This window comes from Patella vulgata, chromosome 4 (assembly GCF_932274485.2).
Source record: "Patella vulgata chromosome 4, xgPatVulg1.2, whole genome shotgun sequence".
NCBI lineage: Eukaryota > Metazoa > Mollusca > Gastropoda > Patellidae > Patella > Patella vulgata.
The window spans coordinates 9,503,531-9,525,197 of NC_065882.2; the positions used below are offsets into that span (position 1 = coordinate 9,503,531).

Sequence of the window (21,667 nt, forward strand, 5' to 3'; positions counted from 1 at the left end):
CTGCGTTGGCCGAGAAAAATCATCGGGATTTTCCGGCGTGGTTCCTGCTTGTCAGTAGTGCAAGGGAGAACGTATAGTCGTTCTGATGGGACGTAAAAATTGAGGTCCCGTGTACACATTGGCGTGCACGTAAACGATCCCTTGGCAGTTGGAATTCGATGTAAAAGTAGGCCGTAGCGCCTCCAATGCCTACTTTCTTCGGCGACTGGATGGTACTCACTTTAAAGTTGTAAAATATCAAAAATATTACAATTTAAAAATAAACTATGTAATTAGCCTAATTGATCTGGGCTGCGTGGTTTGTCTTTGATACAACAGTATCGCAGTTAGAATTGCCCATTATAGGTTGAGGTGGGGAGGGGAACTCCCGCAGAATGTTTTCAAAGCAGTGGTGGCTTAGTGAATAAGGTGCTGTTTCACTAGCCGGGAGGTCCGGGGTTCGATCCCGGTGTAGTTCGAGAAGGTTTTCCGTGATTTTCTAGCGTGGATTTTTCCTTGTCAGTCACTGTGCAGGATGGAGGGCCTGGCAATAAGGAAAGCGTCTAATCATTCAGATGTTGCGAAGGATTCATGTATACCTTAACGAGCACGTAAAAGAATCATTGACAGTTGGAAATCTATATGAGTAGGCCGTTGTTCCGCTGTCAGGGGGGTTGGTTGGCCGAATGGTTAGCATGTGCGCGCTATATCATAAGGTCTGTCATTGAGTCAATTGGCGCGGTTTCTATTCCCCGGTTGTACGTGACAACCTCATGGGTTTTCTCCAGGTCCTCCGGCTTAACCTCCCACTGTTAAAGATCCCTACTCGCAAGCGTATTATTGAAATAAAATTGACCCATGTGTTAGTCCCGAAATGACCTATTTTGTGTCCAGTGAACATCTCTCTCTCTCTCTCTCTCTCTCTCTCTCTCTCCCTCCGCCGTCCAGGCAACACTCCCCTCATAACACACTGTATGGCGTACGCCCGTCTTCATTAACCTAGTCGGAGTAGAAAAGTAGGACGCTAAAAACCATTTGATTTTCTATTAGTCGTACGCGAATTAAATAAATCGGTCATATCCGTGACATTTTAGCAGTTAGTAGTCATATTTTCTCTACATTAAAATACGAAACGGAAAAAATGTAGAGCTGAAAATAATAAGTTAAAAAGAACAATATGTAAATAAATAAGTAATACAACCCGATCAGCTATTTGTCGTACGTGATTGTATTGAATACGGTTAGATTATATGCAATATTTGAGAAAAATCTTCAAAACCATCTGGTATAGCTATTTTAAAAGTCGTAAACATTATACTGGTCTATATATTTTGAACATATAATTAATTGAATTTATTTTCTGCAAAATATCACGAGACCCAAATAATTACCGACACCGAAATAATTGAATTTATTTTTTGCAATATCACGAACCCAAATAATTTCCGGCATCGGAATAAAGGAGGGAGAGAGAGAAATAGGGTTTAACGTCCACTCGACACAAACTAGGTCATTTCGGGACTAATATATGATTCAATTTTATTTCCATAATTCGCTTGCGCGTAGGGTTCTCTAGCAGTGGGGGGGGGGGGGAGGACCCGGAGAAAACCCACGAGGTTGGACAGGCGACCCTACTTGTCACGTACAACCGGGGAATCGAAACCACGCCAGTTGACTCAATGACAGACTTTATGATACAGCGCGCACGTGCTAACCATTCAGCCATCCAACCTCCCTCGAAATAAACGATTCGCTGATTTTTAAATTCGCGCATCTATCATTGATAGTTTATACTGTTTAATAACTTAAAGTAACTATGCGTGATTCTCATATTTCGGATAATATCAAATTTCTCACGGCTAAATCCACGCTAGTTTAAAAATCTCTCGGCTTGGATTCAAACGAATTAAAAACGGACCAATCAAGTAAATGTCGCAAAGCGTGTTATAATATTGTGACGTAGCGTAGGTTAAAATGGCAGAAATTTCAACTTTAGACACACGTGTTGTGGACAAATTCTGTCCAAAAAAAGAAGAAAAGAAGCGATAAAAGTGTACATTTAAGGCAACATATATATATATCGATTAAATTTCAATCCATTGTATCTTTGTAAATAATGAACGGAATCCAACCATTATTGGACCGATATTTCTATTGTAGTTTACAGAAGATTCCCATATCGCTAAAAATGACGCCAAGAGACTTTAATTATATGCATATACATTAAAAATAAAATGGGGGTATTTTTCTGTAAATTGTACACATGGGACTCAGTTTTTTAGTTTTTTTTGTACCATCCGAACAACAAGACGACTTTCCTTGTCTTCTTAACCAGATCGGGCCCGAGGCTGTTTGGTTAGTGAGCCCTGAATGGGAAACGTGATTTTGCTATTATATCCGATCATTTAAAATTGTTTTTTTTTTCAAGCTAAATTTGATGTTTGTGGTTTCGGAAAAATAAAAAAAATATGCCCAGGAAAGAATAGACTTCGGACAAGCCAGGAACAGTACTTTCTCATTTTTTTTAGGGTAGCAAGAAAAAGGTATCTACCGTGCTTGGATTTTCTTCAATATAGGCAAGATGTACATTGTATATAGGGGAGCGTCGATTACCCAAGAACCAATAACACACCGCGTAGGAGGATTGTAACTTACGAACGTTAGTTGGATTTACTGTCCAGAATTAGTCGATTACAAAATGGTTACCAAAATAACCTATTTTTGTTCAAATTCTCCTGAAATTCTGACAGGATATCTAATGTCTATGTCCATATTTTCAATACAAGGAACATTATGGAGGCATGAAAGTTTCGGTCAAACAACCGCCATATAAAATTTAAAGATGGCTGCCATGTTTTAGAAATTCATTAGTATCTGAAAAGCTATAAATGCCAGAAACTGTACCTGGTGGGTATGTCCGACTGTTAAAATTCGCTTACAACAGTCACCATATTGGATTTCAAGATGGACGTCGGATTATATACTTCATTGTTTGTGGTTTACAAATTATGGTATGTGTTGAAAATTGGTGGTTTGAGGCTCAATCTGATTAAAACACAGATCCTATTTCGTTTCGTTTTTTACAGTTCAAAATTTCTTTTTAATTGTCTTTACTGCACTAGGATCTAGAAGAGTTGTTATCATTGATATGTTCTTGATGGTGTGAGGGATTAGCCAATGAAACGGTCTGTAACGGAAAGCTTTTGGCGTGAGATGCACGGAACTGTGGGTAATCCACTAAAACATCAATGCTGATTGGTTAATCAAATGTCTGACATCATAGGGTCAAAAGCAACTGGTATGACTTCTGACATGACCTCCCAAAACAACTGGTCAGATCTTCATGTAGTGTAGGCCATTGAAAGTATAAGAAAACAAAACCAAATATAGATCTGTATTTTATTAAGATTGTTTGAGGCTATTTTTACTTTTGCAAAACATCAATGAATGTACAAATTGTTCAACCTCGTGGGTTTTCTCCGGGTCCTCCAGTTTCCTGCAAATTGCAGCCAAGATGACATTATCTACTGTGTATCAGACAGGCCCGTAACTAGGGGGGGGGGGGGAGGCTTTGCCAAAAGTTTCGCCCCCCCCCACAACATTCTGAACATCTGAGACACGCTACCTGCGGAGAAGTATCTCAGACACAGTCAATAGCCATGATATCCATATCACGTGATCTACACATCACAGGTCATGACATTCGCGTCAATGGGTCATGAGGTCAACATTGTAAACAATAGGTTTATCTTCAGCATTGTGTCCTTTGCACCCATAAAGACTATATAATTCGTACAGTCCCAACATGTTCTATCTTCTTCCAATGATTTTTCACAAAAATAACACTACAACTCATAGAATTGACATCGTCTTCAATGACAGCGTTTGCAAATGGTAGCTGCCATCTTGGCACTATTTTGTGCGTCGGTCGTGTCTATTTCAGATATACAGAATCAATTCTATTGATGTTTTTAGCATTGGGATTGACTAATAGCTAATTTATTTCAGTTCTAAAACAAATATTTTAAACTTTAACCGAAATTTAGAAAATAGCCAAATTCTGGCTGGGATTACTAAGCAAAATGGCCAATCACTGTATACTGCGAAAAAAAAGCTAGCCACCAATTAATTTTCGTACGTTAGTTATGTACGCCCCCCAACTGTGAAAAAATTGTCGACCATTACAAAAATAGATATACATTGTCCGTCCATTTTACAGCACCCCTGAGAACACTCCCCCCCCCCTCGTTTCTCTGAGCTAGTTACAGCCCTGGTATCAGCATTACTCTTAGTGAGACAAAAACATTTAACAATATTATATTCTTTATTTATATAATAAACAAAATGCAACAAAAAGAGATTACATCGAAAAAAATTTAATACCACAGCCCTAAAAAAAAAAAACAACAAAAAAACAAATCTCTCTCCTTTAATCTGCACTTATATATAATAAAATAAATTAGATATGACTTCCTGTTTTTGGCTTCTCTGTGTTTGCACTAATCTGTTCGTTCGTTCATTCCTGTAGTTTTACGTTCACTTCCACCAAGGGTGACATCATAGACAAGTGTTTCCTAAGAAACTTGCCAGAGAAAGCCACAAAATAGGCTGGACCCAGCTTTTCAACAATCTGTAGAGGCCCTTATATTTTACAGTGGCGCAACAGAGGTCAATCGTGGCCATGTTTGAAATGAAGTTTTGGAAAATATGTTCGTTTTACTGGATATACATTGACCGATTGGTTCTAAGAAATTTAAAATAAGTGGTCAAGACCGGCATATATTGCTGAGTAGGAATCCATTCACTAAATATGTGCACATAAAATATATAAGATATCAATAGGTCACATTATCCTTGTCTTCCAGTCTCATGTCACATTATCCTTGTCTTCCAGTCTCAATACCTCACATTATCCTTGTCTTCCAGTCTAGACAGGTGTAATTGTTTACTGGGCAGGAAAAACCTTGATAGTGCCAGGTGATTTTAATGTACAACAATACCACAGAAGGTCCAGTGCCTCAATGGCGTTATTTCATGGCAATATTTGCAATTCTATTTCATGTTAAATGTAAAACAACAGTCAACTTAAAAAAAAGAGTTAATTAATGCCCCGAAACAAGTTTTCTTACAGTAATATGTTTTGACCAGGAAACTGGGGTGTCTTGAAAGTTTCAAGTTGAAAAACAGTTTGACCAGGAAACTGGGGTGCCTTGAAACCCAGTTTGACTAGGAAACTGGAATGCCTTGAAACCCAGTTTGACTAGGAAACTGGGGTGCCTGCAATGGAACTCAATTTGTCTTTGCGACTCCAAAGAAACTTAATATCTTTTACATAAATATTTTTTTCACAGTTTTCATGGTACCAGTACCAATTTCAGAACAATCATGATTTGATTTATCCTGCTGTTTCAGGGTGCCAGTTGCAAAAATAAGGAAATGCAGATTTATATTTCTGACAACATTAACATGATCCCTTGTTATAAAACTTATTTAGTAAAATTATTAAATATATTTTATGCTAGTGCTATGTTCACTTTTATTTATTATCACTACAACAATATACCTAGAGACAAAGCAGGCATCAAAGCAGGCATCAAGTCGTACAAGGTACTCAGTTAAATTAGGTATCGAGTTCATTCGTTCCTGGAGTTTTACGTCCACTTCCACCAAGGGTGATATCGTAGACAAGAGGTATCGAGTCAAACCGGTATCCATTTAAACCCTGTTGTATGCCAACACAGATATCGAGGCAAACCAGGTATTGATTCAAACAAAGTGCCGAATCAACCAGGTACCGAGTCAAACCAAGTACCGAGTCAAACCAGGTATTGATTCAAACAAAATACCAATTCAAATCAGGAACAGAGTCAAACCAAGTACCGAGACAAACCAGGTATTGATTCAAACAAAGTACCGAGTCAAACCAGGTACCAAGTCAAACCAGGAACAGAGTCAAACGAAGTACCGAGTCAAACCAGGTACCGAGTCAACCCAGGAACTGAGTTAAACCAGGTACCCTGTCAAACCAGGTAACCCTGTCAAACCAGGTACCAAGCTAAACTAGGTTACAGGTCAAACCAGGTACCAATTCAAACCAGGTATCGGGTCAAACTGTGACACCAGTTTCCTGTTTATGTCATAAAACAACGACACCAGCTTCACATCGACTGTTAAACATGGGGGGAAACTCCGTCCATTTATCGGTGTTTGGATCGTAACATTCCACGCTATCCGTGGTTACTGGTGCTGTATAGAGATCTGAGTAATATCGACCCCCGATAACGTATAACAAACCATCCACACTGATAACAGATGGTCCCGCTCTTCTCATTGATAAACACGATACATCACTCCATTCATCCTGAAAATATATAAAAAACAGTGAAACCAGGCATTGAGTGAAACCAGGTACCAAGTCGAATCAGGCATCGAGTGAAACCAGGTACAAAGTCGAATCAGGCATCGAGTGAAACCAGGTACCAAGTCAAACCAGGTACCAAGTCAAACCAGGTACCAAGTCAAACCAGGCATCGAGTAAAACCAGGTACCAAGTCAACAGGGTATCAAGTGAAACCAGGTACCAAGTCGAACCAGGCATCGAGTGAAACCAGGTACCAAGTCAAACAACAGGTATTGGGTCAAACCAAGTACCAAGTCAAAAACAGGAACCAAGTCAAAAAAGGTATTGATTCAAACCAAGTACCAAGTGAAACCAGGTACCGATCGAACCAGGCATCGAGTCAAACCAAGTACCAAGTCAAAACAGGTACTGATTCAAACCAGGTACCAAGTCAAACCAGGTAATGATTCAAACCAAATACCAAGTGAAACCATATACCAAGTGAAACTAAGTACCAAATCCAGCGAGTTTCATAAAGTCGTGGTCATTACCACCCACTTAACCCAAAAATTGTCATATCTTATGAACAAAACTTAGAGTGCTAGGTTTAAAATGTGCACTTTTGAGTACTCAACTGTCCTTAATGTTAAAAGTGCTCTTAACTTACTGTTATGATATTGTATTTATGGACGGTGTTTAAAGGCCCTTCATGTTCATTCCATCCACCCACTACATATATCAAATCATCTATTGCTGCTGCTCCTATATACGCTTTCCTAGCTGGCATGTTGGTAAGTCGAACCCACTCCTTTGTCACTGGATTAAAACTATCAATAAATTTTAATTCCGTTCCCATCTCACTCAGTCCTCCTATTACATAAATCAATCCTATAAAAATCAATCAATCAATCAAATAAAATAAAAAAAATGAAAATTTTTTAAAATTTAATTTTTTTTAAAAAATTAAAAAAAATGTAAAATTTTTAAAAAAAAATTAATAAATAAATTATACGGGGTTTCTTGTCCTACTATTCTTCACCACCTAGGCTGATAAACAGAGTTTCTTCTGACAGTGGCCCTACAGTCTACTCTTATTTGACTTTCCAACTGTCAGGGGATCTTTAAAAATGGAATCTCGGTTCTTTACACAACAGACCCCCTAGTCCAGCATCACAGCTGAGGGGAAACCAGGCTGAAAAATCCTGAGGAACTTTCTCAAACAACGACCAAGGCAGCAGGGAGCTAACAGGGAACTCTGGATACTGAGTCAGCACTTTCCTGAGCCGCCGTGGGGAGAACCATCTGAACGGAAAGGACAAAAGTAGATGAAAAAGTTGGCTTCATACCTTGTGTCTCTACCAACGCCATTCCAAACCTGGGTGTTGGCATTGTACCCACAATACACCAGGCATCTATCTCCGCTGTATACTTCTCAACTGTATCTCCTATCACAGACCCCACCCACCCACCAAACGCATAAATACAATTGTTAAATGCACAAACATTCAGACCGCAACGGGGATCTGTCATATTTCCTAGTTCCATCCATTTTCCATCGTCTGGATCAAACATTTCTACACAATCGTGAATCAAGGAATCGTTTTCCCCGCCAACGATGTAAATTTTTCCACACAAGACGGCAGCACCAAGCCCACTGCGTGGTTTCTTCATGTTCGGAAGCTTATGCCACTGTTTATGAAATGTGTCGAATCGCTCAACGGATTTTAGCGTATGCATGTCACTCCATCTATCTCCCCGTTTTCGACTGTAGCCTCCGATAACGTAAATATTTTTTCGGGCACATAAACGGGGTTGAAGCATGGTGGGATCTATTCGACTTAACTGAAGTTCGAGGCACAATTTGCGAGTCATTTTGTAATCCTGAATTATTTTATGCACAGCAATTTTTAGGCTTATGTCGGTACATTCTTCTTGAAATTTCTCCAAATGTTTTTCGTGAATAATTGGAAATCTTATTGGCTTCATGACATCAAATATTTCTTTACGTCTGGAAATCAAATCGTGGTTGATCCAAACAATTGCGGCATTGAAGGCCTGAATTTCATTCTCAAGACGTAAGTTTTCACTAGATAAAAAATGTATCAGTTCGTCTTTTGGCAGCTGTAAAAATTCCTCCGTTTTTGACACCTGCAGTAAAAAAAAAAAAATGAAATAATTTAAGGATGCATTATGTAAGATTTAGATAAGAAGCTGACAGTTCTTGCTTTAACCCTTTCCCTTGCAACATATTTCATACATGTACCTGATCCTTGACAACTGGGTGTAACACACCCTTATGTATGCTAATTATATAGGAATAATATTTTATACCTGATCCTTGACAACTGGGTGTAACACACCCTTATGTATGCTAATTATATAGGAATAATATTTTATACCTGATCCCTGACAACTGGGTGTAATCCACCCGAGATCTCCATATTTTTGTTATTACTCACTTTTCGTTGTTTGGATTTGAACGAAACTCTTTCTAATCTTCAAGATAGTTGTTGTGCATTGCCGGATTGGTTCAATTTATCGTCTTTGTATTTTGGTGGAATTTGTGGGGGTTCAATTTTTTTTTCTACAGTCCCTGACAACTGGGTTTATCACACCCATATATCTTTTAATAGACATTACATTGAACAAAAGTAGTAAGTAAGTGTTTTTTTTACAAACAGATGGTAGTGGCAATTTAATTTCAGACAAATAGTTTTCATGTATAATCAAAATAATTATAAACATACATCAGATAAACATCTACGTGCGCTTGAGGCACGCGCATGCACACACACACACACCTCTTACTTCTTCTCAGGGAAAGGGTTAATAGTTCAGAAATAGTTCAGCAGCATAAATCGATGAAATTGCAATTTATCATAACTTTGTAAATACTGAATGGAATTGAATCATTTTTGGACTGATAGTAAGATTCATTTTTGGACTGATATTCCTAATAGAGATTCATCTTTCTCAATATTGACGCTATATATTATCAAATAATCAATCTGAACACTTTATTTTTGTGTGGATCAAGCACTGCCATAATTATCCAAGGGAGATAACTACCTGAAGGAAATGTTTCTGGATATATAATTCTGCAGCTTGTTTTACATCTTGGCAGGAATGGGCATCACAAAATAGATAAATTCCTGAAAATATCAAAGTTATTTTCTCAACAAAAGCTAACACAAATAATGCGCTATAAAGAAATTTTTAGGAACAGTTGAAGCAGTAGCAGATTACTATAGTCAGTGCAGATGGAAATGAAATGAATTGGGGTTTAATGTCCTACTGTTCTAATCAGTGCAAAGAGAGAGAGAAATGGGGTTTAACGTCCACTCAACACAAACTAGGTCATTTCGGGACAAACATATGGTTCAATTTCATATCAATAAATCGCTTATGCATAGGGGTCTTTACCAGTGGGAGGAAACCGGAGGACCTAGAGAAAACCCACGAAGTTGGACATGCAACCCTACTCCTTGTCACGTACAACCAGGGAATCAAAACCACGCCAGTCTACTCAATGACAGACCCTATGATACAACGTGCACGCACTAACCATTTGACCATCCAACCCCCACCCAATCAGTGCAGACGGACAAAGTTATAAGAATGGGGCTTAAAGTCTTGTCAACTCAAATTACTCAATAGGGGTCTTTAGCAGTGTTAGGAAGCTAGAGAAAACCCACGAGCGACCATATGGTCGTCTTCATTAGCCCAGTCAAAGCAGAACAATTGGACGTCAAGCCCCATTTCATTTCATTTGTCAGCCTCACTGATGAAACCACTCATTCTTTTCTGATTACAACAACTTCTAGATCATGAAAGTTGAACCACTAGTTCAGACTGTTGGGTTAATTGACATGGAATGACAGTGTACTACACTTACCAATACAGTTTTCTGTGTTTAAATGTTGTTGTAAGAATTGACCACAAGCTTCTGTTACATCCACTAAACCCAACATGTCTGATGATGATAATAAATCTTGTACGTTCTCTAGTGTTATCTCTATTACACCTAGAATAAAAACACAATTTATAGAAACATGTCTGATGTGTATTATACCTAAAATATATACACAATTTATAATCTCTGTTACACCTAAAATATAAAATTTTGCCTGGGCAGCGGCACTATGGCCTTCTCTTATATCAAATTCCAACTGCCAAGGGATCCTGTATGTGCACACCAATGTATACACGGGACTTGGTTTTTTGCCCAATCCGAATGACTAGACAGCTGTCCTTGGTAGGCCCTCTGTCCTGCACCACTGAAAAGGGGAAACCACATCGTAAAATCACCATGAACTTTCTCGGACAATGCAGGGATCGAACACGCGGCCTCCAGACTAGTGAGCGAGCGTCTTACCCATTTAGCCACCATGGCTTCCCCTAACAAGTAAACACAATTTGTTATCTATAGTACACTTAGAATATAAACACAATTTATATAATCATGTCAGGTAATGGAAATATGTCCATTAGGGACACTGCAAAGGAAACTTGAGGAATCAACAACTTTAAAAAAAAAAAACTGTTAAAAATCAATGCATGGCTCCGAATTTCAATAGGGTTCCTGGTTAAGACTATGCAAGTCTGAATAAAAATCCAAAAAAAACTCTGACAAGGACAGCTGTCTAGTCCTTCGGATGAGATGAAAAACCGAGGTCCAGTGTATACATTGGAATGCACGTAAAAGATCCTTTGGCAGTTGGAATTCGATATAAGAGTCGGCGATAGAGCCGCTGCCCGGGGAAATTTCCCTCATAGCCCTCTGTATGGTGTATGCCTGTCTTCATTAGCCCAGTATAAGAGCAGAAAATTAGGACGTTAAACCCCATTTCATTTCATTTCATTTCCCAAAAAACTATGACTTGTAGAGTGTTCAGAGACCAGGGCAATGCCTTTAGATTGGATATAGTTTTGATGTATTACTATTAGTTACCCATATCCCTTGTGGGAGGAGCAGAATGGACTACACACTGAATATTGATGGGGTTGATGATCCCACAGTGGACCATCACAATCTTTGCAGTCAAATGCATTTTGATTATAAAGGGATATGTTAGTCCCAAAATAACCTGGTTTAAGTTGAGGGAATGTTAAAACAAATTCCTTTCCCCCTTTCTCTATCAAACACCTTCACTCACCAGTATAAATAAAAGACAACAGTTCTTGTATAATATCTTCATCAATGTCGTGTAAATAAATTTCTTTCTGACTGCCTTCCACCATGCCTGATGTGAACATGGCTTTAAAGAATGAACTGGAGGCTGCTAAAATATGTCGGTGGGCACTGAACGATTTGCCGTTGGCGATGATACTGATATCGCAGTATAATTCTTCCTTCCACAGTAGAGAGAGTCTCTTTAATAAATATTGTGGGTATGACTCAATAAAATGGGACACTTTGTTTGCTTTAAACACTCTGTGATTAAATTCTTCCCCTCCGCTTGGTTTTCTTGTCATGTGTTTTGTGGTGGACGCAGCCATCTTTTATTCTGTTAGTTCTACTTGAAGTGTAGGCCGGTTCGTCAGGAAGAAATCCTAGTTGTCTCATTACAATCTGAAGAAATAATAAAAATAAAATGACCCCAAGTTATGAATTTACTCAAAATTTTTCGCCTTATTTAAACTTAAATATAGTCCTTTATAAAACATTGTTGTTTTATTACTTATAAGAAACTATGTGAAAAGTTTTGTGTTTCTGGATCAAAAATATTTCTCACTAATATGACTGACTTACATGTATCTAGAATTTGTGTCCTCAAAAAGGATGTCCTTGAATTTGAGGCTTCAAGAAAACAAGCTGTTGCTAGGAAGTTGGGGTTCTATTAGCGCAAATATTGAAAGGATCCCAGATCTTTGGGATATAAACATATATTTTAAGTTTCATCAAAATCGGATCCACATGCTTGGTATTACATACTTTTAGACTATTTGCAGACAAGGAGCGGCCATTTCATCCGGCAGATTCAGTCGGATTTTTACGAAATTCTAATTCAACTTTCATTGGGGTGTAACAGTGATATACTTAAACGTTTTTTAAAACTGAATACAAATTGTGACTTCTAGAGGGTACACAAGCTAAAAAACGTGTCTATACAGATTATTCCTGTCTACACGGACCCATTTACTGAATACTTAATGGCAAATTCCTTCTGTGTAGGTCGTGGAACTTTTTCAAAATCTGCTATAATTTTCGGCTTGACATCCAATGTCAGATCCGTATGGGCACGCTTTGCAGGGGAGAGAGAGAGAAATGGGGTTTAACGTCCACTCGACACAAACTAGGTCATTTCGGGACTAACATATGGTTTAATTTTATTTCAATAATTCGCTTGTGCGTAGGGGTCTTTAGCAGTGGGAGGAAACCGGAGGTCCCGGAGAAAACCCACGAGGTTGGACAGGCGACCCTACTCCTTGTCACGTACAACTGGGGATTCGAAACCACGCCAGTCGACTCAATGACAGACTTTATGATACAGCGCGCGCACGCTAACCATTCAGCCATCCAACCCCCCACGCTTTGCAGGACCATCACACATTATGAACACAATATTATAATGATAGTGGTTCTTCATCTCGGCAATTTATAATAATGTCGCTGTATTTGACATGAGAAACTCAAACCAAATACCAAGTGCTCTCTTCTTACAAGAGATTACAAAATTATTAAGGTAATCAACAAAGACCGACATGTGTTTTAAGCTCACCGATAATTGATTCGTAATTGCTTGTCGGTTAACACCCACTGATTGAAGGCCGGATTATTCAATGTTAATTCAACGTAAATCATGGAACGTGACCGCTGACTTATCGTAATTCAGAATATAGACTACTCAAAACTTTTTTGGTTGAAGTAATAAGGAAATAAATGATGAACGATTGAACTAAATGTTCCTTTACATTGTACAGGCGTTCAAAGGGACTGACACGAGGCCGTTTAGCAGTAAAAACTTGCCCAGAAAAATTGACTGGGGTTCGAAAGTTTTTCGACAAGGATTTAATAGGGCAGTTCCTGAACGTACAGGGTGAGTGTAATGTCAATGAGACCTACGTTCAGAGCTGAACTAATCTAATGGACGTATTACATGTCATGTTGACATTATTTGGATCATTAAAATCATAAATATTATCAAATTGAAAACAAACTAGTAAAATGACTTCAAATCACTTACATTTCAACATTTAAAAGTTCAGGGGCGATAATTTTTATATTTAGGTATTACAAAGCACGATAGAAAATTCCAATACAATGGTTTGGATTGTTCGTACTTGGTAAGTTGGTTTTATTTTATTTATATATAATATATATATGTGCATAACCAACGGAGAGGACAGTATTCAAGTGAAAAATGTCATTCTTACATCAATTCATGATCAATCATGTCTGGAAAATAGATCACGATTTCAATTGCACAGGCTTTTGCACGCCACGCTACTGGATCTTGTCCGGGCGGTTGTCTATCTACTTTTGTTTACATGCATAATTTTACCTCTATGACAAAAGAGTAATTCAAGGAAAATAACTCGTATTGTAAAGTCATTGCACGGGAGATTTCCAGCCAATCATGATTTGGATTTTATCATGTGATTCAAGTCCAATAGTAGTATGTATGATGTATTGTTTTGTAAGTAAAGAAAAGGCTGACGCAATACATTAAACACCTATTGAAATCTAACAATGATAAAAGCAAGCAATGCAAAAGACGTCTGCTACTTTGTCGAAATTGGTCAGAAGGGCTATAACTCCCATTGCGTCAAGTTCGACCTCGTTCTCAATCTGGAACACGTGTGGTAAACTTAACATGGCTGAGTCAATAGAAGGTTTGAGTAAGAATGAACAGAAGAGACGTCTGAAAGCCGAAAAAAGGGCTCAGGAAAAGGCGGAAAAAGAAGTGACAGATGAATTTCCCAGCAAGACAGATGGTGAAGTTAAAACCAAACCCCCAGTAGAAGAATTGGACGAAACCGCTTACTTCGATTACCGCTCAAATGTTGTGGCTCAATTGAAAGAAACCAAGGAACATCCGTACCCTCATAAATTTCACGTGGATACGTCACTGACAACATTTATTGAAAAATACAATCATGTACAACCAGGTGATATCTTGGACGAAGTTGTCAGTGTATCAGGTCGAATCCACGCCAAAAGAGAAGCCGGGGCCAAGTTACTATTTTATGATTTACGGGCCGAGCTGGTAAAAATTCAAATAATGGCGAATTCCAAACATTACCAACCAGAAGAAGAATTTGAGGCTATTAATGACAAATTGAAGAGAGGTGATGTCGTCGGTGTCCAAGGGAAACCAGGGAAGACGAAGAAAGGTGAATTGAGCATTATACCGACCAAAATGGTGTTACTCTCCCCTTGTCTCCATCAATTGCCGCATATGTATTATGGCGTTAAAGACAAGGAGACTCGCTACAGGCAACGATACCTAGATATGATCATAAATGAAGAGGTTCGAAACAAGTTTATAACGAGAGCTAAGATCATAAACTACATTAGGAAATTTTTGGACAATATGGGATTTTTGGAAGTTGAAACGCCCATGATGAATATGATTCCAGGTGGAGCCAGTGCTAAGCCGTTCATCACTCATCACAATGATCTAAATATGGACTTGTACATGCGAGTTGCTCCGGAGTTATATCTTAAAATGCTAGTTGTCGGAGGTTTAGATCGTGTTTACGAAATCGGCAAACAATTCAGGAACGAAGGAATAGACCAGACGCATAATCCAGAATTCACGACATGCGAATTTTATATGGCATATGCAGATTACAATGATCTAATGGATATTACGGAGAGTTTGGTGTCCGGATTAGTCAAGTCTCTCTTTGGGGGATATAAAGTAAATTTTCATCCCGATGGACCAGAAGATGAGGCTGTTGAGATCGATTTCACTCCACCATTTAAAAGGATCAGTTTAGTTTCAGAACTAGAAAAGATCTTAAAACGTAAATTTCCAGACCCACAAACATTTGATAAACCAGAAGCTCGTGAATTTCTAGACAAGCTGTGTAGAGAAGTAGACGTAGACTGCACCCCACCGAGAACCACTGCTCGATTACTTGACAAACTGGTTGGAGAATATATAGAAGAGCAGATAATCAATCCAGCTTTTATCATGGATCATCCGCAAATTATGAGTCCCCTTGCCAAATGGCACAGAACTATACCTGGCCTGACTGAAAGGTTTGAAGCATTTGTAATGAAGAAAGAGATCTGTAATGCTTACACAGAATTGAACGATCCAGTTGTCCAAAGACAGATGTTTCAACAACAATCTAAAGACAAGGAGGCTGGAGATGACGAGGCTATGTGTGTCGATGAAAATTTCTGCACGGCCCTTGAGTATGGTTTACCTCCGACAGGTGGCTGGGGTATGGGTATCGATAGGTTAACGATGTTCCTCACAGATTCCAACAATATCAAAGAAGTTCTTTTGTTTCCGGCCATGAAACCAGATGATCAGAAAGCTCCAGGGAAGGCAGATGAAGCTCCATCAGATGGCAGCAAATAATTTAATTTGATAAGTTTTGTTAACCAGCATGTCTCCTCCCTGAAAACTTTTGAAAACGATAATTGTTCGCAGATTTGATCCCAGTAAGACACTTAATTTATTTATTTGTGGATTGACAGTGTCGTAATACGAAGGTGCAATGTTATTTGTGTGGTAAATGAGAAGTGGTACTAGGTGTTATTGACTAAAAGATGATGAATTTAAAATCTACTGAATCGTGTTAAGACATTGTTAATTATCGTATTGTAAATAATTGTCAGATTTACTGGAAACTAGAAGTGATTGAATTTAGTTTAAATTTTAAATAAATATTTGATTATTAAAGAAAAATGAATGAGTAGATAAATTACATGTAATATCAATTTAAAAGTTGCTGAATCATGTTAATTAAGACATTGTTAATTTTGTTTAATTACCGTATTGTAAGGAATTGTCAGATTATTACTGAAAACTAGAAGTGATTGAATTTAGTTTAAATTTTAAATAAATATTTGATTATTAAAGAAAAATGAATGAGTAGATAAATTACATGTAATATCAATTTAAAAGTTGCTGAATCATGTTAATTAAGACATTGTTAATTTTGTTTAATTACCGTATTGTTAGATTATTACTGAAAACCAGGCATCGATATTTCCGCGCAGGCACATTTGCTTGAAAATTTTTTATTTTTGCAGGCACATTTTTAAAGATGTAGCCACGCCGGGCGGCGCCTGCGCCCGGCACTATTTTTTGCCGCCCAGCATAAAGAAAAAATCGAAAAAGGCCCAGTCGTATTTAAACCCCTTCGTCCTTCTCTGTACACAAACTCGAAATTTACCACAGCAATTAAACGGCAAAGCCATGGTAAAAGCCGACGTACGCAAACCATGTCTGTCACGGCATAATTTATTTTTGTGTGCCGTAGTAGACCCTATCATCCCAAATTAGTTTAAAGAAAGATGTATTGGTATTTTGTTTATTTATACTTAGAAGATGTGTAGGCCTAGGTCTATTCATTTTACAATTATTCTACGGTCTTTATATTTGTTTATTTGCCGTAAATAGGTCACCCAGACCAATTTACGGCACTCCAATGTTAAAGGTTTGAATGTCGTAATTGTCCAACACGTGCCTGCAAATTTTCACGATGATCTTATTTTATTTCTTACCTGTGTTGACCGTGGATTTGCTATGGCCCGAGAGTAGGTCCTCAACTTATCTATCCAGAGAAACAGAGTGGGGCCGGACAATTTTATGCTCGGTCGGGTGGTGTCAAAAAGTTTTTAGATCCCTGTATCATTGATGAAAATTAAGTGAATTTGGTAAAATTTGAATATATCAATGGAAATTTGATTTGCACTGAACCAAATACAAAAGGCAGCAGATGCTCTGAAAATACACCAAGAAGGGTTTAATTTTCATAAAAGACCACGCCCCCTCCCAAATTTTTTTTTGCCTCGCTCCGCTCGCCAAATATATTTTAACACCAGTCACCAAATCCTGGCTACATCCCTGTGTTTCAGTATGACCCTGCAGGCACACTCAACTTTTATACAGCCCTGCTGAAAACTAGAAGTGATTGAATTTAGTTTATATTTTAAATAGATATTTTGATTATTAAAGAAAAATACACAAGTAGATAAATTACATGTAATATCAATTTAAAAGTTGCTGAATTATGTTAATTAAGATATTGTTAATTTTGTTTAATTATTGCGAAAACTAGAATTTTTATTTTTTAGATAGATATGTTGATCATTAAAGAAAAATGCACTAGTAGATAAATTAATATCAATTAGTTAAATATTATTTTTTTTGAAGATAATAAAAGTTGAGTATTGAATAGTTCATACAGAAGGAAAATAAAATGATAAAAAAGGAAATTGAATTGATAATTTAATCAAATATAATTCAATTGGATAAACCCTGAACCTTTTTAAACCTCCACTGAAGCCCCAATTGTCAATCACTTTAGTTAAGCCTGGAAATAAGGCGCCTGTCACAGACAATGTCAGGCACAGATTCTGGCACTAAACCCCTGGTGCCTGTCATTTTGTTCGGCATTGATTTGTCTTTCTTATTAATACACATGGGGATCACGATGGCTAAGTGGGTAAGGCGCTGGCTCGCTAGCCTGGAGGTCGGGTGTTCGATCCCTGCATTGGCCGAGAAAGTTCATCCAGATTTTCCGGCGTGGTTTCCCCTTGTCAGTGATGCAGGACGGGGGGCCTGACAAGGACAGCTGTCTAGTCATTCGAATGAGACGAAAAACCGAGGTCCCGTGTACACATTGGCGTGCACGTAAAAGATCCCCTGACAGTTGGAATTCGATATAAGAGTAGGCCGTAGTGCCACTGTCCAGGCAAAATTTCCCTCATAGCACACTGTATGGCGTATGCCCGTCTTCATTAGCCCAGTTTGGAGCAAAACAGTAGGACGTTAAACCCCATTTCATTTCATTTCATTTTATTAATACATATATACATGTCCGGCACTAAGTTGAAAATGTCAGGTACTATTTCATTAGTGCCTGACATTTTTTCAGGTACATCTAAAACCGTTATTATATTTTCTGTTTGAATTATATTATTAGACACAAGTTGCCACAGGAGCTCGTTTTGGGGGCGTATAATTTAATTATCTGTGAAGATATGAAGAGAAATATTGATATCTATTTTAAAAAGATGGCCAATTATTACAACTGCACTGGACACATATATAAAAGGTTGAAATTTGTAAAATAAAAAGAAAAAACTCCCCAACAATTTCTAACAAAAATAAAGAACCAAAATCTAAATTTATTTTCATTATATACAATGTATTTATTGCTGGAGTTTGTTGTTATAACTCACCAGTTGTACGGTCTTGGTGCTAGCCTGTCTCAGAATTGGGATTCATTTGTAGAATTTTTATGCAGCCCTCCCTTTTTTATACGCCCACATTTTCATGTGGACGTATATTGTCGTCGCTCCTGTCCGTCCGTCCGTCCACAATTGTTTGTGGACTCTCTACAGGTCACAATTCTTATCCGATTTTGACGAAACTTTACATATAGGTTTATCCCCAAAAGATCTCGGCTGCTTTCGATATTGGCATGTATCGGATCAAAACTTCATGGATTATGGCCCCTGTTTGTACGAAAAATCACGTTTTTAGCTTGTGGACCCTATAGAGGGCACAATTTTTATCCGATTTTGTTGAAACTTGAAATGTAAATTTATAACACAAAGATCTCGGTTCCTTTCGATATTCGCGCATATCGGACCGTAACTTCCTGAATTATAGCCCTTGATTGTACGAAAAATCACGTTTTTAGCTTGTGGACCCTATAGAGGTCATAATTTTTATCCGATTTAAAAAAATGTATTATTATATCACCCTTACACCCTAAAGACGGCTGAGTTCGAATTTCGTGAAAATCGGCCCAAAACTGACAGACAAAATGGCCGCCCTTCGTTCTCAAATAGCGTAAAAATATGGTATATCAAGGTTGTGGACCCTATAGAGGTCACAATTTTTATCCGATTTTGTTGAAACATTAAAATGTAACTTTATAACCCAAAGATCTCGGTTCCTCTCAATATTCACGCATATTGGACCGTAACTTCCTGAATTATGGCCCCTAATTGTACGAAAAATCGTGTTTTTAGCTTGTGGACCCTATAGAGGTCATAATTTATATCCAATTTAAAAAAAACGTATTATTATATCACCGTTACACCCTAAGGACGGCTGAGTTCGAATTTCGTGAAAATCGGCCCAGAACTGACAGACAAAATGGCCGCCCTTCATTCTCAAATAGTGTAAAAAATATGGTATATCAAGGTTGTGGACCCAATAGAGGTCGCAATGTTTATCCGATTTTGTTGAAACTTGAAATGTAAGTTTATAACCCGAAGATCTCGGTTCCTTACGATATTCGCGCATATCGGACTGTAACTTCCTGAATTATGGCCCCTGATTGTATGAAAAATCGTATTTTTAGCTTGTGGACCCTATAGAGGTCATAATTTTTATCTGATTTAAAAAAACGTATTATTATATCACTGTTACACACTAAGGACGGCTGAGTTCGAATTTCGTTAACATTCGGCCCAAAACTGACAGACAAAATGGCCGCCCGTCGTTCTCAAATAGCCCAAAAAATATGGTATATCAAGGTTGTGGACCCTATAGAGGTCACAATTTTTATCTGATTTTGTTGAAACTTGAAATGTAAGTTTATAACGCAAAGATCTCAGTTCCTTTCGAAATTTGCGCATATCGAATTGTAATTTCCTGAATTATGGCCCTTGATTGTAGGAAAAATCACTTTCTTTTTAGCTTGTTCTCTATCCATCTCTCGAAAATGTGGGCGTATCCTGCCTGGCAGCCGCTGGTTTTTTGTTGACGGAAGTCTTGTCTGGTGTGATAGAATGGGGCACGATTCGTGATAGTGGGAACTTAGCATTAAGTCGGTTGTATTAAAGTAGCTAAGTCTCTAATTCAATATCATCTAAATTCTTCGACATTGAAAACACGAATAATTTGTCAATTTAATCAACATTGATGCTGTGATTATAGCGGGAAAAGATGGCCTTCTGATATCAATATTTAAGACAAAATAAACATTTTGCCATTGGTACAAGAATCGTGTACCATAATGCGTTTCAGCGCCATTTGTAATAAGGGGTTTGAAGAACGAGGCTAAATATATCCCACCAGTCATGTCAAACGGTGACGCCATATTCTTATCTGGAAAGCATGCACAATAAATACTATCGGTGTAGACTGGAATAACCAGACGCTAGAGATTGCCATTCGATTGAGACTTCTAGCGTATTTCGCCGAACATAAATGATTTGAAATTAGAGTAAAATGGAAACGACTGAATGTAAATCAGTTTATATACATTCATATTTCATCATTATATGCGTTGCGATCCATTTGTGTCAATTTCTAGGTCCCATATATTAGCGATTTAGCTCCTTTAACATCTATTTCTATTGCAACACCTCACTGTTACATGTATGCACTAAAAAAATGAATAGTCAGACCTTTTTTCATAATGCTGTCACATGTATAAACATGAATTAGATATTTGAGAAACTTCCTTGTTAAATAAGTACATGTATACCAATAATAATATAAAGAAGACGGTATGTGAGTGAAATTATATACGTATGTTTAACATCAACGATAAATATACTATTCAAAAAAAGTAGGGGATATTTGATTTTTAAGTGTTATTAAAGTCACCTAATGAAACTGACGAAGAAACAAATGACAAAATGAAATGAAGTTCACATTCATCGATTTATTCCAAATGATCATTAGACTAAGTAAGGCACAGACTGACCATTATAAGGGTAAAATGATACCCGGGGTCAAACAGCAAAGTTACCACAGCATCACAACCAAGTCAGTAACGGGTAAATCCTCCTCTGTTTGCCAAACAAGCATTGATCCGACGTGGCATACTCCTAATGAGACGTCTAAGGTCATTTTGGTCCAGATTGTCCCATTCCTTTTGCAACGCAGCAGCAAGTTCTTGGACATTGGCAGGACGTTGTTGACGTTGACGTAACCTCTGTCCAAGCATGTCCCAGACATGCTCGATGGGGGAGAGGTCGGGACTCAGTGCTGGCCAAGGTAATGTGGTGATGTTCTGTTGTTGGAGGTAACCTGTAATGATCCTGGCCCTGTGACATCTTGCGTTGTCATCCTGGAAGATGAAACGGCGGCCATGACGTCGTGCGAACGGCACAACATGGACTGCCAAGATGTTGTCCCGGTAGTACTGGCCTGTAACACGCCCTGCAACAACATGTAAAGCCGTTCTTCCAGC

General features: G+C 38.0%; 2 protein-coding genes across 3 annotated transcripts; one reads left to right on the plus strand and one right to left on the minus strand.

Moving 5' to 3' along the window:
- Window positions 1–4,332: 4,332 nt before the first annotated feature.
- LOC126819090 (actin-binding protein IPP) lies at window positions 4,333–13,843 on the minus strand. Of its 2 annotated transcripts, XM_050546932.2 has the most exons (7): window positions 13,697–13,843; window positions 11,476–11,891; window positions 10,215–10,343; window positions 9,389–9,471; window positions 7,666–8,467; window positions 6,987–7,207; window positions 4,333–6,340 (listed from the first exon to the last, which is right to left on the minus strand). In XM_050546932.2, the coding sequence occupies exons 2-7, from the start codon at window positions 11,816–11,818 to the stop codon at window positions 6,116–6,118; spliced, it is 1,803 nt and encodes a 600-aa protein (XP_050402889.1). In that variant the 5' UTR covers window positions 11,819–11,891; window positions 13,697–13,843; the 3' UTR covers window positions 4,333–6,115. The 2 variants fall into 2 exon arrangements, with proteins under 2 accessions (XP_050402889.1, XP_050402890.1); XM_050546933.2 differs by lacking the exons at window positions 9,389–9,471; window positions 10,215–10,343; window positions 11,476–11,891; window positions 13,697–13,843 and adding an exon at window positions 8,779–9,346.
- Window positions 13,844–13,880: 37 nt separating this feature from the next.
- Window positions 13,881–17,723, plus strand: LOC126819089 (lysine--tRNA ligase). The gene has a single exon (XM_050546930.2). It carries the CDS (start codon window positions 14,029–14,031, stop codon window positions 15,856–15,858), a length of 1,830 nt encoding a protein of 609 aa, XP_050402887.1. The 5' UTR covers window positions 13,881–14,028; the 3' UTR covers window positions 15,859–17,723.
- The last annotated feature ends 3,944 nt before the right edge of the window (window positions 17,724–21,667 follow it).

Excerpts from the sequence above, each read along its gene's own strand:
- LOC126819090 (XM_050546932.2), bottom strand. The coding sequence starts at position 11,818 with ATGGCTGCGTCCACCACAAAACACATGACAAGAAAACCAAGCGGAGGG. Across the intron at positions 10,344-11,475 it reads GTTGTCTTTTATTTATACTG|GTGTAATAGAGATAACACTA; the intron begins GTGAGTGAAGGT and ends TTTTTATTCTAG. Across the intron at positions 6,341-6,986 it reads ATAAATACAATATCATAACA|GATGAATGGAGTGATGTATC; the intron begins GTAAGTTAAGAG and ends ATATATTTTCAG.
- LOC126819089 (XM_050546930.2), top strand. The coding sequence starts at position 14,029 with ATGCAAAAGACGTCTGCTACTTTGTCGAAATTGGTCAGAAGGGCTATA.